We start from the raw sequence: 16,634 nt of genomic DNA, 5'->3' as shown, positions 1-16,634 counted from the left end.
TCAAAAGTTATATGTGGATTTTTGACTGCACGGGGTATTGTGGGCACCCCTAGCTACGTTGTTCAAGGGTCAGCTGTATAATAGAGTATTATAATATAACCAATAATATACTTTTATACATTAATGTACTATTCACATAAAACAATTTACTTTTTGTCTTTTGCTCCCATTATGGCTTAGGTTCAGTAAAACCTTTGTCTTCTCTTATTAGGAACTTACCTCCCTGTGATTGCATCAAAATTAGTTGTAGAATCATTTCTGGGATGAGCATATTAATAAAGCCTCTAGGGCAGTAGATTTATTACTCACATATACCAGTACTTCTTCCTGTCTTAGCTATAGTGTTTTCATTTGTGGCAGGTATAAACTCATGCCTAAGATTTTGAGGAAGGCCTTTTCATATTCAAACCGTTTGACTCCATTTTGAAGGATCTAGCCCATCCTCTGGTGTGTGTTCAGGTGAATAAATCACTAGTGTATAGTTTTAATGTCTCACTATAAAATACAGAGTGCCAGTTTTGTCTGTACTTTCGCAGCATGCTTAATTTTATTTGAATTTTGTAAAATGTTTTATTTCAGAAAATAAAGAATTTGCCCTTGAAAAGCAAATTAAAGAAGAGAGAGAACAAGACAGTCCTGATTCTCCAAATAGCAGATCATCACCTCCAGTGTCCCAGAATAATGAACAAGGCTCAACCTTACGGGATTTACTGACCACAACAGCTGGCAAGCTACGTGTGGGTTCTACAGATGCTGGCATTGCCTTTGCACCAGTATATTCAATGGGAACCCCAGTGAGTGAGATGCCAGATTTTTTACCTTTATATGGGCCTTAAGTTTAGATGATTTGGAGACTCAGCTTTGAACTACCTAATAAATAGAGTCAGATCAAATAAAATACACCAAATTATTTGGCATGTTCCTGTTTGCATTATAACTCATAATTTGAATGCTAGAGAGTTTGGTTTTTCCAAGGTGAATGAATAAGGTTGGGCAAGTGGCATTTTGATGCCAGAAGGAGCCCTAAGATACTCCTTCAGAATTTGAAAACCATATATCTAATGGGGGGAGGGGGGAGAACATGGAGGTAAATGTTTGGTTAGTTAAAATAAAATATTCAAAAATCAATTTTGCTTTCGTTATTCTCAGAGAAAAATACAGATAATTGTATAGATAAGCATACATTTTTATTTTTTTCTTTTATTTATTTTTTTAAATATATTTTTATTGATGTCAGAGAAGAAGGGAGAGGGAAAGAGAGATAGAAACATCAATGATGAGAGAGAATCATTGATTGGCTGCCTCCTGCATGCTCCCCACTGGGGATCAAGCCCGCAACCTGGGCATATGCCCTGACCAGGAATCGAACCGGCGACCTCTTGGTTCCTGGGTCGACGACGCTCAACCGCTGAGCTACACCCGGCTGGGCAAGCATACATTTTTAGTGGCCATTAATAGTATATTGGAAATTCTACCTATTTGTGCGCTCTGCCCCAATCCTAAAACAATATACAAAGTAGGAAAGCCATACTTCCAGTTGCTGCAGACTTGGCCTCACATGGAGACCACCAAAATTCTGGTTCCCACCTCTAAGGGCAGGAACAGTGTAGCGACTAGAGATCCATATTCACATATTCTTGAGGGCAAGTAAATTATTTGTGTTAGTTGTTTGCTATGTTAGTAGTAAATCAGAATGAAAGTTTATTCTGTCTGGAGTTGCTCAGTTGGTTAGCGTCATCCTGTGCACCAAAAGGTTGCCAGTTTTATCCCCAGTTGGGGCACTTATGGAAGGCAACTGATCGATGTTTCTCTCTCACATCAATGTCTCTTGTCTCCCTCCCTCCCTCCCTCTCTCCCTCTCCCCCTCTCCCTTTCTTCCTCTCTTCCTCTGTTCCTCTCTTCCTCTCCCTCTAAGCATGTCCTTTGGTGAAGAGTAAAAAATAAAAAAGAAAGAAAAAGAAAAAAGTGAGTTTAAAACTGTATGCATTTCTTCTCAAAATATAATTTTCCCCCCTATAGAGTGGTAAAAGTGGAAGGACCATGCCAAACATTCTTGATGACATAATTGCTTCAGTTGTTGAAAACAAAATTCCACCAAATAAAGCCACTAAGATAAATGTAAAACCAGACCTTAAAGAAGAGCCTAGAGAAAGTAGAAAATCTGCCATGGATGAAAACAAATTGTTCAGTGATATACCACATTCTTGGATCTGTGAGAAGCATATTCTTTGGCTTAAGGATTATAAAAATACTAATAATTGGAAGCTTTTCAAAGAGTGTTGGAAACATGGACAAGTGAGTATTTTAAGCTGATTTTAGTACACACTCTTAGAGGAACTGAAGCGAGTTAAAGAGGCAAAATGCTTCTCTTTTTAGAAATAGAAAATAAAGGAGGGATAGTACTTAACACATTTGGAGTAGAAGTAAGACATAAAAAGATTACCAGATTGATTGTTTCTGAATTCTTATTTTTGGCCAGATTTATATGAATTTAGGAAAGCACTGATTTTTTAATCAATCAGCAGACTTTAAAAAGCCATTGTATTTACATAGTTTGGTACCTCCTTTTTCTCACACTTCTGTTTTAGTCCAATTGATAGATTTCATATCTGCTATTAAAGTGTTAATAATAGAAGCATTTTTTCTTGAACTGATGAAAAGTATAGATGTTTTTGCCTTTAATGTTTACCCATACACTATTTTTAACTTAGTTCATCAAGTCTTGAATGACAAACTCCATTATATAATTCTCAAATAAAAATGTTTGAACAAAGTTTTGATGTAATGTTTGATACACCTTTCAGATGGCAGTATATGACATCAATGCACAAATTATGAACAAAATTAAGAATTTGCATGATTTAGGATTACCACCTTCAGTTTTTTCTTGCTTTCTGAAAAACATCATTGCTATTTTGTTTGACTTTCTTCATTCCTCAGATAGTTATTGAGCACCTAATAAAATCCATTCTTTATGCTTGCCACAAAGGATATGAAAATGAGTAAGTTATATAAAAATTAGTAAGATAGGAGTAAGAACTGTTTTAGTACAGTTCTTAATCTTTTTTTCGGTCACTAATCCTTTTTAATATCTGATGACAGTTTAGTTTCTCTCTCCCCAGAAAAAATACATACCTGTACATTATATACATTTGATGCCATATTTCACATCCTGTATACTTTATCTCTAGATTACTTATAATACCTAGTGCAGTGTAAATGCTATGTATATAGTTGCTATATGATACTGTTTAGGGAATAATGACAAGATAAATTTGTATTTATGTGTTTAATACAAAGGAAACCATTGTAGGCCTTAACTACATAGTACATATCAGCAACAACAGAACATCTTTTATTTTTCCTACTATTTTCTATTCATGGTTGGTTGAATCTGCTAATTCAGAAGCCATGGATAAAGAAGGCTGATAGCACACAATATTTAGCTTCCTTTTTTTTTTTTTGAGGGGCAGGGCTTGGCTCTCAAAGCTCAATACCATTGCTGGGTCACAGTTTAGACCACTTAATTTTGTGTGGGTTTGAAATAGTCACATAAATATTTTTATAAACATGTTAAATATTCTAAGAAGTTTGTTCAAGGTAACTATAGAAACCCCAAAAAGGGAATGACTAAGCCAGAGTACTAATTCAAAAAGGCTGATCTGAATTAATGCCCTAGGGGTTAAGTGAAATTTTTCTAGATAGACAATAGGTTGGAGATGCTTTAAACAAAAGCATCAGGTTTGGGGGGAAGTGTTAAGTAGTTTTGTTTGTCTGGAACACAGATGTAAGAGTTCTATGGGGTAATGGTAAGAAATGAGGTAGTTAGAGTTATGATTATGAATCTGATTTTTCAGATTATGAATGGCCTTTATATATTATACTTAAAAAGTTTGCGCTGTATCCTACAGATAATAGATTTAATTCAGTAATCAAAGTAAACTGTGACATTTTAAAGTGACAGCAAAACAGATTGAAAGTTGAATTAGAGGGGAATGAGACTAGACGCATGGAGTCAAAGTATTCAGTATTTCGGGAAGATGATGATGATAGTCTAAGGGTTCTGCTTCAGAATATTCTAAGTAACTTGCCTCTATAATTTTTAAAAATCCTTCTTTTCCTAAGCTGCTGGTTACCATCAGATAGGATGGCATAGGGTTGGATAAGGAGTATTATTGAATATGCATAATTGGGGCTGAGAATTAATATGTGAATTGCCAACAATAGTTAATTATCTAATAGTTGAATGTTTTAATAATAGTTGGATATATCATTAAGCCCATTGAAAGTAAGTTTAATGGAGCAGTCATCCATGTAGTCAACCAAATTTTAGGGTGGTTTTTTATTTTCTTTGCTTTTGAGATGACTATTGTTATAAGAACCCTAGCTTGAGGTTATTCTCCTATGGTTCCCCAAATTTAATTATCTTATGAAGTTTAAGTGTACTTAGTATCTTTTACAGAAGACTTTAAGTCACAACTTTGTGTTCTCTATATTTTAGACTTTCAACTTCATTTATAATAAAGGAATTAAGGTGGGGGCAAGGGAGGGGGCTGAGAATAATACATCAGATTGCCTAAGAGGTTTCTTTTTTTAAAACATCACCATTGGAGTTTTAAAAGCTATAAAACTTCAGTTGTTGGTTTTTAGTTTAGAGAGCCTTGAGGGATTTTTAATTCATAGGATTTCAAAGGAGAGATTCACTTTCAGAGAATAGTGATTAGGCTTGAAATTTAATGTTGTTATGCCTAGTTTAATATTTTTATTTATTATGATCCTTGTCAAGGTGAAAAATGTAGGTATGTGTTTTAAGTAATGGAAACTCAGAATGTATATAAACTTTTAAGCTCAAGGAGTTTTTATATAATTTACTTTAAAATTTTTAATACATACATTACATACATACAAACAAATGAGTAGGTTATATTGTGTCTAAAAATTAATCTGTAAATAAAGCAACCAAAAAATCATACTTATACTGTCTAGAAATGAAATTTTTAATGTACTCTACACAGCAGTCTCATCCCTTTTTCTTTTTAACAATATTCTGTATTGTGAACATCTTTCCAAGTCAGGGCCTATTTTTGATTGCCTCTTATTCTCACAAGTCGTCATTAGTACTAAAACTTAACATTTGTTGTATGTGCTTATAAAGTCAAATTTTGGAAGTGTCCATATATCTTTCAACTTTTATTTATCTATTTATAAGCCTGCAGTGGTTTCTGGTGTACATAAGAAAATGAACATGAGCTTATGGAAGTCAGAATCAATTAGTCTTGATTTTGGAGACCACCAAGCTGATCTTCTGAACTGCAAAGACAGCATTACTTCAAATGGCAATGTCAAAGAATTCTGGGATGGTTTTGAAGAAGTTTCAAGTATGTTGTTTTTTGGTTTGTTTGTTGTCTGTTCACTGTTTTTGTTAAACATACTAGTATTCCCCAAAAACAATAAATTGTAAATACGACTTACCAGGTTTTTAATCTTTTAAACTTCTATATTACTTTGTTATCTAATAAAAAGAAACAGATACAGATATTCCTCAACTTAAAATTGGTTACATCCTGATAAAGTTGTAAGTTGAAATTATCGTGTCAAAATGCATTCACCTAACCTATAGAATGTCCAGCTTTTAGCCTAGACTACCTTAAATATTACATTAGCTTACATACAGTGGGCAAAAAAACACACAAAATGCCACATAGCTAGCATAGGAAAAGAGGAAAATTCAAAATTAGAAATATAGTTTCTACTGAATGCCGGTTTTCACACCATTGAAAAAATGGTTTAGTTGACCCATCCTAAGTCAGGGACCATCTGTGCTTGGAAATAGGAGACTGGATCCTATTCTTGTCTCCACATCTAATTTCTTTTGGCCATAAACAAGTCTTTTAATTATGGTTACTTATATCACATGAGGAATATTATTTGGCAACCCCATAAACCTTTGGAAGTTGAATTATAAAATTTATATAAAACACTGAAAATTAAAAGTAGTTTTAATAAAAATTATAGGAATATTTTTAAAAGAATTTATATACATAAGAACAAAAGTCTTAAAACTACCTAAGTATATAAGAAATAAAAGCCAATTATGCACGCATTCATTAAGTACCTACTGTGCAACAATTGAGTTATTCATTCACTTTTTACATTTCTTCCTCTCCAAACATTAATAAAAATTAAAAGGCAGAGATTACCTTTTTTATAATTAATTGTATTCTTTATAGAACGGCAAAAAACGAAAAGTGGAGAAACAGTTGTTTTAAAATTGAAAGATTGCCCTTCAGGAGAAGAATTCAAGACTATGATGCCAGCCAGGTATATCTTTTGAAATTTGTTTTTTGTTTTTGGGGGGGTTTTTTGACTTAGCTTTTTGAAGTTGAGCTGAGATTTATACCCAGAAGTAAGATAAGGAACAACAACAAAAGTGACTGTTAGGCATTTTCTTCCTCATTTAAAAATAAACTAAAAAACAAAACTGGCTCTGACTGATTTGGCTCAGTCGTTTAGTATAGGCCCTGGGACTAAAGGGTCCTGGGTTTGATTCTGGTCAAGAGCATGTACCTCGGTTGCAGGCTCAATCTCCACATGCGGGAGGCAACCAATTGATGTGTCTCACATCGATGTTTCTTTCTGTCTTTATCCCTTCCACTCTCCCTAAAAATCAATGGAAAAAAATATCCTCGGGTGAGGATTTTATAAATAAATAAATAAATAAGAAGAAAGAAAAGAAACTGAATTTCTGTAGTCTCAGCAGGGGAGAGTCCATGTTAGGACAGTAAAGGAAAGAATGCTCATGTCAAGGACACATTCTTTGGGACTTCCCTGTTCATGGTGTTTTTAATTGTCACGATTAGGCAGCATTGCCATTTTAGTATGGCTTCTGTTCTTTGCTTGCAGATGTATTATGCACTCATTTAAACTTTTAATGAAGTCAGGAAAAGTGTTACCTATCAAAGGCCTTATGTTTTTGAACAAGTTGAAAATTACATATTTGGAAGCACTTAAAAATATGTCTTTATTCAAAAGAAGCCAATGTTATTTTTCAGATATGAAGATTTTTTAAAAAGCCTGCCATTGCCAGAATATTGTAATCCAGAAGGAAAATTCAATTTGGCCTCTCATTTGCCAGCATTTTTTGTGCGCCCTGATCTAGGACCCAGGTTGTGCAGTGCCTATGGTAGGTATATATTTGCATTTCCATCAACTTGGAATTCTATGGAATTTTAACTAACTTCTCTCTATAGATAAATTGTCTAATGATTTTTAGGTTACACTAAATATGTTCTTTTAATAATCCATTGAAATATTTTTCTAAATCAATATAGTAGGAAGTAATATCCCATGTATAGATAAGTACCTGCTAATTCCTTGCAAATATTTCCATTTTCTATTGATTTAATTTTTATGGAACATTTCAGGATTGTGACTTTGGGGGGAGGTTTTGAATCATGGAGAGTAAAACTCACAATTAAATTTTCCTCATAGAGTTGGTTTGGGATATGTAAAATAGTCAAGTAAAATTTTATTTCATACACAGGTGTAGCTGCTGCTAAAGATCATGACATAGGAACAACAAATCTCCATGTTGAAGTTTCTGATGTTGTAAATATTCTAGTCTATGTTGGCATAGCAAAAGGAAATGGCATTCTCTCAAAAGCAGGTAAAGAAACTTAAAGAATAATGATGTTTGGAATAACAGTTGAATAACCACACACACTAGTATTATCCAGAATGTCAGCCTGTGAGTTAACAGCAAAGATTACAGAAAGAATTACAATGATTATAGGGATATTTTAATCTTTATTACTTGAAGAGGGATTGTTTACCCGTGTGTTGTTGTTTTTTTACATAATAGGAATTTTAATTTTAAAGATGGATATTTTTATTTGATCTTTTCTTTTTCATTAAATAATGTGTTAATGAAAATAGACTGTTAAAGCTCACTTATAAACATTTATTGAAGAATAGACAGTAGACCCTGGAACTCTGAAGATGATTTTTTTCTCCAGTATCATTTAGAAGGGACCTTTTCTTTTTTTTTTTTTTCTTTTTACAGTTTTTTATTATTGAGTTTTAGAGATATGGGGAGAGGAGAGAGAGAGAGAAACATTGATCAGCTGCCTTCCGCACATACCCCAATCTGGAATCGAACCCGCCACCTTTTGGTATACAGGTCAACACTCCATCCAACTGAGCCACACCAGCCAAGGCAAGGGACCTTTTCTTTTAAAGTAGAAATAACATTTCTATCCAGTGTATAGGTTTTAGATTCCGTCCTCTGGATTTCTTTCTAAAACCTTTTTCAGCCGTTATTCCCTTCTTTATAGACATAGGCATTTAAAATTTCCCTCTCCACTAACTAGCTTCTTTTCTTCAGAGTAGGAGTGCACTCTGGACTATTCCTTCCTTTTCAAAAGAAAACTTCCTTCAAACCATGTCTTTCTTGCCATCATCCTATTACTCTTGCTCTCATACCAAATTCTTTGCTGTGTCTGTCACCTCCCTTTCACATTTCATCTAAATAAGGTTGGGCTCTATACCTGCTACCCCACTGAAATTACTTGTGCTATGGCTCTCACAACTGGGTAATTTAATGGTTTCTTTCTGGTCCTTTCATTACTTGCCACCTCTATAAATAAATGGCACTGTTTAATCACTATGTCACCTTCAGATACTGGCCTTGGCTCCTGTGAAACTACTCCCTGATTCCTAATACTGTTCATAGAGTTATAGACTTAATTGTCTGAGTTTTCTAGTTTACATGCACTTCCTGTGAAGTGGGTGGCATCCAGCTATCACTTAGATCATCATATCTATATCTGGAGCCTAGAATGCTTGTACAGCTTAGTGGCTAGTTGCCAAGGATATGGGGTTTCATTACAGGATTCACTCAACTTTTCTGTATATTTGACAGCTTCTGTAATACCCACACTAAATTCTCCCAAAACTATAGAAACTCACTTTTACATTGTTTCTCAGGTCCCTTTGCTATAGATTATTGATTATAATAGATAAAAAACCCTTTGCCTTTCCTACACCCAAGGATTTAAGAGTCAGGGACAGTTTATAGTCCCAGCTCTAGCACAGAAATGTGTGACCTGTGGTTGAGATTACTTATCCTTTCAAAGCCGCCTGTTATGCCTCAGGGTTAATTATCTCTTCTGTACTTCACTGTACTCTCTTTTTTTTTTCTTTTAATTGATTTCCTAGAGGAAGGGAGAGGGAGAGATGAAAACATCAGTAATGAAAGAGAATCATTAATCAGCTGCCTCCTGTACACCCCCCACTGGGGATCGAGCCCGCTACCCAGGCATGTGCCCTTGACCGGAATCAAACTCGGGACCCTTCAGTCTGCAGGCTGACTCTCTCTCCACGGAGCCAACCCGGCAAAGGCTACTTCATTGTACTCTTTTTCAAATCATCCCCTATAGCAATTTGTCTGCAATATAGAGGTTATGCCTGTTTTTCTCTAGTCTTTCATGTGCTTAAATGTTGGAACTTTCTTAGTCGCCTTTGTGTCTGTATACCTCCCATCTCATTTATAGCATAGTTTTTTATCTTTTGAGAAAACATTAATATTTTAGTTCTTTGACTGTCTTTTATCTAAAGTTTTGCCAATTTTCATAGATGGTCACAAAAAGTAAAGAATGTTTGGGTGCCTAGCCAGGAGGTCATGGTTCCATTCCTGGTCAGGGCACATGCCCAGGTTGCGGGCTCAATCCCCAGTAGGGGGTGTGCAGAAGGCAGCTGATCCATGATTCTCTCTGATCATGGATGTTGCTATTTTCCCCTCTCCCTTCCTCTCTTAAGTCAATAAAATATATATATATATTTTTTTAAAAAGAATGTTTTGGGGATATAATAATGCTTAAAACACATTAAGAAATAGTGGTCTAAAAAGTATGCACTTTTTCTTTTCCTCCATCTACAATGGCCCTCCTATCTCTTTTTTGGCAAATTCCTATGTTTATCCTTCAAAGTGTAACTCATATTATCATCTCCCACTAGAGATCTTCATTAAACCGTATAAACTTTCTCTTCCTTATGATTTTGTTGTTTTAATTTACAGAGCAATAAAAGTTAAAGGAACGGTAATTGAAAAACTTTTATCTAAGGTTGTTAAATTATAATTTTGTTAAAGAAAACACATTAGCCCTGGTCAGGTAGCTCAATTGCTTAGAGCACCATCTTGATAAGCCAAGGTTGCAGGTTTGATCCCCAGTCACACACTTATAAGAATCAACCAATAGCCCTAACCGGTTTGGCTCAGTGGATAGAGGGTCAGCCTGCGGACTGAAGGGTCCCGGGTTCAATTCCAGTCAAGGACATGTACCTTGGTTGCAGGCACATCCCCAGTAGGTGGTGTGCAAGAGGCAGCTGATTGATGTTTCTCTCTCATCGATGTTTCTGACTCTCTATCCCTCTGCCTTCCTCTCTGTAAAAAATCAATAAAATATATATTTTTAAAAAAGAATCAACCAATAAATGCACAAGTAAGTGGAACAAATTAATGTTTCTCTCTCTCTCCCTCCCTTTCTCTCTGTCACTAAAAATCATTTTAAATAGTTATTTTTAAAAACTACATTTAAGAACCATCAACTGGGCCTGGTCAGTTTTCTCAGTGGTTAGAGCATCAGCCCACACACCAAAGGGTTTGATTCCCAGTTAAGGGCACGTACCTGAGTTGCAGGTTCGATCCTGACTCCCAATTGGGACGTGAGTGGAGGCAACCTATCTGTGTGTCTATCTCTTTATTTCTTTTTTAATATATTTTATTGATTTTTTTTACAGAGAGGGAGAGGGATAGAGAGTTAGAAACATCGATGAGAGAGAAACATCGATCAGCTGCCTCCTGCGCACCTCCCACTGAGGATGTGCCCGCAACCAAGGTACATGCCCTTGACCGGAATCGAACCTGGGACCCTTCAGTCTGCAGGCCGACGCTCTTGTCCACTGAGCCAAACCGGTTAAGGCCTGTGTGTCTATCTCTTATCTGTGTTTCTCTCTCTCCCCCTCTTCTCCTCCCTCCTTCCCACTCCTTCCCTTCTTTCCACTCTCTAAAAATCAATGGAAAAATATCCAGGTAAGGATTAACTAAAAAAAATCAACTGGCATTTTATAAACATACATTATCGGAATTATATTTGAGAACTGAACCCATCTTTTTGAATTTTTTTTGTACTTGTGTGACTGCACTCACTACGTGATATTCTTATTTGTCTACATTTATTAATACCCTCTTCTATCTGTGAGGTTTTGACTGTCTTTCTTAACTATAATCCCCAACATTCTAGGACAGTGTCTGGCACATTGTAAACACTTAATAAATGTTTGAGTTAAGAAATCCTTACAGATAATTTTAAAGATAAAAAGGCTTTTATTTCTACTGTTGCAAATTAGGAAACATCTGATGTATTCATTGTAGCAGGCAATAGATTTCTTCAAAGAACATTTCTTTAAAATGTTTCAGTATAGTGAAACTGGGAATTTGGAAAAGAAGACTCAGAGATAACCATAGTTAACATTTTTTTTTTCTGTTCAGACGTGTGTGTGTGTGTGTGTGTGTGTGTGTGTACAGTTTTTGGTTTGCCAACATTTCAAAAGAACGATTTTATGTTTCCTCAAAACCACAGTATGTAGGGCATTTGCATTTAATTACAGATTAATAATATGTGAGATCTCACAGGAATTAGAAGACATTTGAGGTTTATCTCCTCTTTAAAAGTCCCAGTCTATCAAGCACTGTGCTGCCTCCGATAGGTCAGTTTTAGGAGACTTGGCTTTCTGCTGGTAGTCTTTGCTGACCAATTTGAAAATATTCTCTGGTGTTTTAGGAATACTCAAGAAATTTGAAGAAGAAGATTTGGATGACATTTTAAGAAAACGATTGAAGGACTCAAGTGAAATACCTGGTGCTCTGTGGCATATTTATGCTGGGAAAGATGTTGACAAGATAAGGGAATTTCTTCAGAAGGTATAATTTAGTTTGCAAATTTGTTTATCTCTTCACCTTAAGCAAAGACTAATTTTTAATGTAACTTCTTTGGCATTCAGAATAAGATCCTATATAATAAAAGTCTAATATGCAAATCGACCAAATGGTGGAACGACCAGTCGCTATGACGCGCACTGACCACCAGGGGGCAGACACTCAATGCAGGAGCTGCTCCTAGCCCGCAGGCCCCAGGCCAGCCAAGGCAGGTGTCAGCAGGGGCCACCAGATCGCCCCGCTGGTCGCCCTACAGATAGCCCTGATCACTGGCCAGGCCTAGGGACCCTACCCATGCACAAATTTCGTGCACCGGGCTTCTAGTCATTAAATAATGTAGGATCTTTATTTTATTTATTGACTTCTTTTTGCTGTTGACCTGGGGAGTAGTACTCTATCATATCTGATTGCTGAGATACACTTATTTGAATAGACTGAAATTTTTAGTAATTGTACCTTTATTTTGGTTGTTAGACATTCTAAATGAATGTGACACATTCATCTGAATAAATGATTAAAACCCTTTGTTCAAATATTTTCTAATTATAGAGATTTTTTTAGGGTACCATCATTGCTGCTTTTCTTATAGTAAGGGACATTATCCTTCTGAATGGACATAGGTCTCTGGTCAGTGCAGAGGGCTAAAGCCCTGTACCTACTATCTTATACCAGAATACTTACAAGTATTTTAATTTAAAATATTACAAGTTATGCTTTTTAAAACAGAAGGTTATTCAGTGATTAGTAAATGGTTCCTTGAAGTTGATTTGTCAAGGGTTAGGAGGTTAATAGTATAAAGGTATTTATCTTAAAAGGTAAAAAGTACCTACCTTAAGAGACGAGCAGGATCAGGAAATATTTATGAAGTCCATACCTATGAATTACTTAACTAAGCTTTTTCTCATCTCTGCATTGTACTCTGGAAACAGTTATAAGGAAGGAACCAAATAGATATAAACTTCACAGTGGAAGGAGATGAGAAGGGAGTGTGCCTCACTTTATCAGTGTGCAGTGTTTTAATATCCTCTAGCTTTTCAAATGGTTGTAGAATATTTTCTCTAACTTAAGCTCAATCATTCCATACGATTGTGAGAACAAAAGACTTATTTTAAAGAAAATTGAAATTTAATGGAACAGAATTTACCATTTCCCTTACTGAAATTGGGGTGCATATTTTAATTACAATCCATATTTCAGATTTCAAAAGAGCAAGGCCTTGAAGTTCTACCAGAACATGATCCAATACGTGATCAAAGTTGGTATGTGAACAAAAAGCTCCGCCAAAGACTGCTTGAGGAATATGGAGTTAGAACCTGCACTCTTGTTCAGTTCCTTGGTGATGCCATTGTCTTACCAGCAGGAACACTTCATCAGGTATAGAAAAACTTTTAACTTGCTTAAACATTAGCCATATTTCCATTTTTGTATTATCTCTGATTTAGTGGATTGAAATCTAATTTTTAAGACTTAGGGGGAAAAAGAGATACAGCAGGTCCTCAAGTAATGTTTTGTATGCCATAGGAAATTAACTCTTGTTTATATCAACTAGGCTGGTAAAATTGGTTTCATTATATGTGGTTTCACTTTTAAAGTCATAGTACTATTGACAACATTAAGTCAAGACTTAACTGTACTATATAGTTGGTTCTTGATAGTTGAAACTTAATAGTGGGGAAGAGTGTGTATTAAATCTTAGAGATCAAGTTTTTTTAAATATATTTCTATTGGTTTCAGAGAGGGGGAGAGAGAGAGAAATACCAATGATGAGAAAGAATCATTGATCAGCTGCCTCCTGTAAGCCCCACACTGGGAATTGAGCCCACAACCTGGGCACACAGCCTGACCAGGATTGAACTGTGACCTCCCGGTTCATAAGTCGATAATCAACCACTGAGCCACGCCAGCTGGGCAAGGTCATACATTTTTTAACACGCCCAGTATGAGTAGCATGAATTTTATTGGCTAGATTATTTGCAAATTCAGGCTTTCAGTGTCCCTCCTACCTCTTGAGGTTGCCAACATAGCAATGACATCCAAAGAAAGATGGTATATACATTTTATAGCTATTGATCCACAAAGACTTGAAAACTAAAGTAAACACATACTTCTTTCTGTGGCTGGACTGTGTGGCACCTGGAAGAAAGGTACAAAACAGATGGTGATGGTATGGAGGCCTGGATTGGAAGCATCCAGTAGGCTTCCATAACTAACGAGCTACCACAGACCAGTTTAGGCCATGCAGTAACAAAAGTGTACAAAGGAAACCAAGAACCCCAAAAGCTAGTTTGCCTCAAAGTTGATTCCATACCTTTCCACCACCTGGTAATTGGGATATATATCATGTGTAGTTTTACCAAGGAGTTCCTATAACTATATATGCTACTACTGTCTGTTTAGCATCTGTGACACTATTGTAATGGCACAAGTAAATATTCCTTAAGTTATAATGGGTGCTTAGTTTTTAAGAGATCAGGTTCAAGGTTAGATTTAGATTTATCACTCTTGTTTAAATAGCATTTTTGATAAAATATAAATATAAATACATACAGCTTTTTCTCTACATTAACTTCCTGGGGGAAATGTATTAATGCATTAATAAATCAATGTCTTATTTATGTTAAATTGTTTTATTTCCCCCTGGACTTACATGAATAGCTCAGACATGTTGGATCATTTATGATTCAGGTTTAATTGGGATTACCCCACATACAGTTTTTGTTGTGTTTTGTTTTTTTGTTGCTTTGTTGTCTCTTATCAGAAAACTAGAGGCCCAAGGCTGGGCCGGCCAGGGGGAGGGGCCGTGGAGGTTAGCCGGCCGGCCCTGTCCCCTGGTCGAACTCCCGGCCAAGGGGACAATTTGCATATTAGCCTTTTATTATATAGGATGGCTAATCAGTACTCAAAAGGAAAATGCTCTCAAAGGAGTAGCCTGTTTAAGATAAAAGTACAATAAATCTTTTCTTAAGTAGGAATAATTCTTTGATAATACAGGTTTCCTTAAATTCTTATATGTCCATTTTCTCAGTGTTGAACTGGAGGGTGCAGGTTGGGTTTTTTTTGGTTTTTTTTCTTTTTTTTAAGGTACAATCCTATATAATAAAACCCTAATATGCAAATCGACCGAACGGCAGAATGACTGGTCACTATGATGCGCACTGACCACCAGGGGACAGATGCTCAGTGCAGGAGCTGCCCCCTGGTGATCAGTGTGCTCCCACAGGGGGAGTGCCACTCAGTCAGAAGCCAGGCTCACAGCTGGCAAGCGCAGCGGTGGTGGCGGGAGCCTCTCCTGCCTCCACAGCAGCACTAAGGAGCAGCGAGCAGGCAGGCAGTAAGGAGCGAGGGGTCCCAGACTTGGAGAGGGCGCAGGCTGGGCTGAGGGACACAGCCCTCCCACCCCCAGTGCATGAATTTCATGCACCAGGCCTCAAGTTTGTATATAATAAAATAGATTCTTACTAGTGTAGTGTTCTGTACTTTTTGACAGATAAATAGGTGAGTAACACAGTTAAAATATAGCGCACTTCAATCAGTCCAAGAAATTTCCTCCTGCATGTTTTTAGTCAACCTTTCCTCCCACCTGACATTCCTACAACCACTTACCTGTAGTTCTGCTTATATAAGAATGTCATAATTGCAATCATATAATATGTAGCCTTTGAGTCATTTTACATAATGCATTTGCATTTCAGCCATATTGTCTATATCAGTAATTGTTTCCTTTTTCTTGCTAGGTATAGTTGTTCATTACATAAATGTACCACGGTATTTTTTTAGTCATTAACCAATTAAAGAACATGTCGGTTGTTTCCAGTTTGGGGCAATAATAAAGCAAGCCACTATAAACCTCCACATAAGGATTTTGTATGAACATAAGTTTTTATTTCAGTTCGGTAAATACTGAGTAGTGGGATTGCCTGGTCATGATGAATGTATGATTAACTGATAAGAAATCACCAGGCTGTTCTCCAAAATGGTTGTACTATTTTCCGTTCCCCAAAGTAGTATATGTGAGTTACATTTCCTCTACTTACTGTCAGTTTGCTTTTAAGCATTTGAATAATTGTGCTTTAGTATCTCACTGTGGTTTTAATTTACATGTTCTTAATAACTAAATATGTTGTGCATCTGTTCATTTGTGCTTATTTGCCATCTGTATTTATCTTGGTAAATTTGTGTTCAAATATTTTGTCTATTTTTATAATTGGGTTTTCTTCTTTCTTACTGAGATTTGAGTGTTCTTTATCTACTCTACTTATGTGCTTTGCAAGTATATTCTCCCAATATGTGACTTGTCTTTTAGAAATTTTTTTTTAGAAATTTTCTAGTTGTTATTCTTACATTTAGTTCTATGGTCCATTTTAAATTAATTTTTCTATGTAGTATAAAGTATGGATCAAGATTCAAATTTTTTGCATATGAACATTCAGTTCTAAAATATATTTTTTTTGAAAATATACATTTATATGATTTTTAAACATTCAAACATTACAAACGAGTTCACGGTTAAAATTCAGTTTTTTTCTCAATTCTGCCTGTAGTGCCTCTCCTCCAGAGGCAACCACTGTTACCATGGAGATTCCATGCATATACATCTTTCTGATGGATCTCCTTCTTTTGCGGGGGGAAAATTCAGTTT

General features: G+C 35.9%; 1 protein-coding gene across 7 annotated transcripts in view; it reads left to right on the top strand.

Moving 5' to 3' along the window:
• JMJD1C (jumonji domain containing 1C) overlaps positions 1-16,634 on the top strand; it is a 172,418-nt gene that overhangs the window by 151,783 nt on the left and 4,001 nt on the right. For 6 of the 7 annotated variants that reach the window (XM_023754616.1, XM_023754620.1, XM_023754619.1 and 3 more), the window contains 8 exons: positions 580-794; positions 2,020-2,295; positions 5,210-5,378; positions 6,231-6,321; positions 7,053-7,183; positions 7,544-7,666; positions 11,841-11,980; positions 13,193-13,369. In XM_023754616.1, the coding sequence (XP_023610384.1) occupies positions 580-794; positions 2,020-2,295; positions 5,210-5,378; positions 6,231-6,321; positions 7,053-7,183; positions 7,544-7,666; positions 11,841-11,980; positions 13,193-13,369 (1,322 nt within the window). The remainder of the gene's footprint in view (positions 1-579; positions 795-2,019; positions 2,296-5,209; positions 5,379-6,230; positions 6,322-7,052; positions 7,184-7,543; positions 7,667-11,840; positions 11,981-13,192; positions 13,370-16,634) is intronic. The other variant, XM_023754618.1, reaches the window with a different exon arrangement.

Source organism: Myotis lucifugus, unplaced genomic scaffold (genome assembly GCF_000147115.1).
Source record: "Myotis lucifugus unplaced genomic scaffold, Myoluc2.0 scaffold_62, whole genome shotgun sequence".
In the NCBI taxonomy this organism is placed as follows: Eukaryota; Metazoa; Chordata; class Mammalia; order Chiroptera; family Vespertilionidae; genus Myotis; species Myotis lucifugus.
The sequence above is the reverse complement of the archived record's forward strand: the minus strand, read 5'-3'. Positions and strand labels throughout refer to the sequence as shown.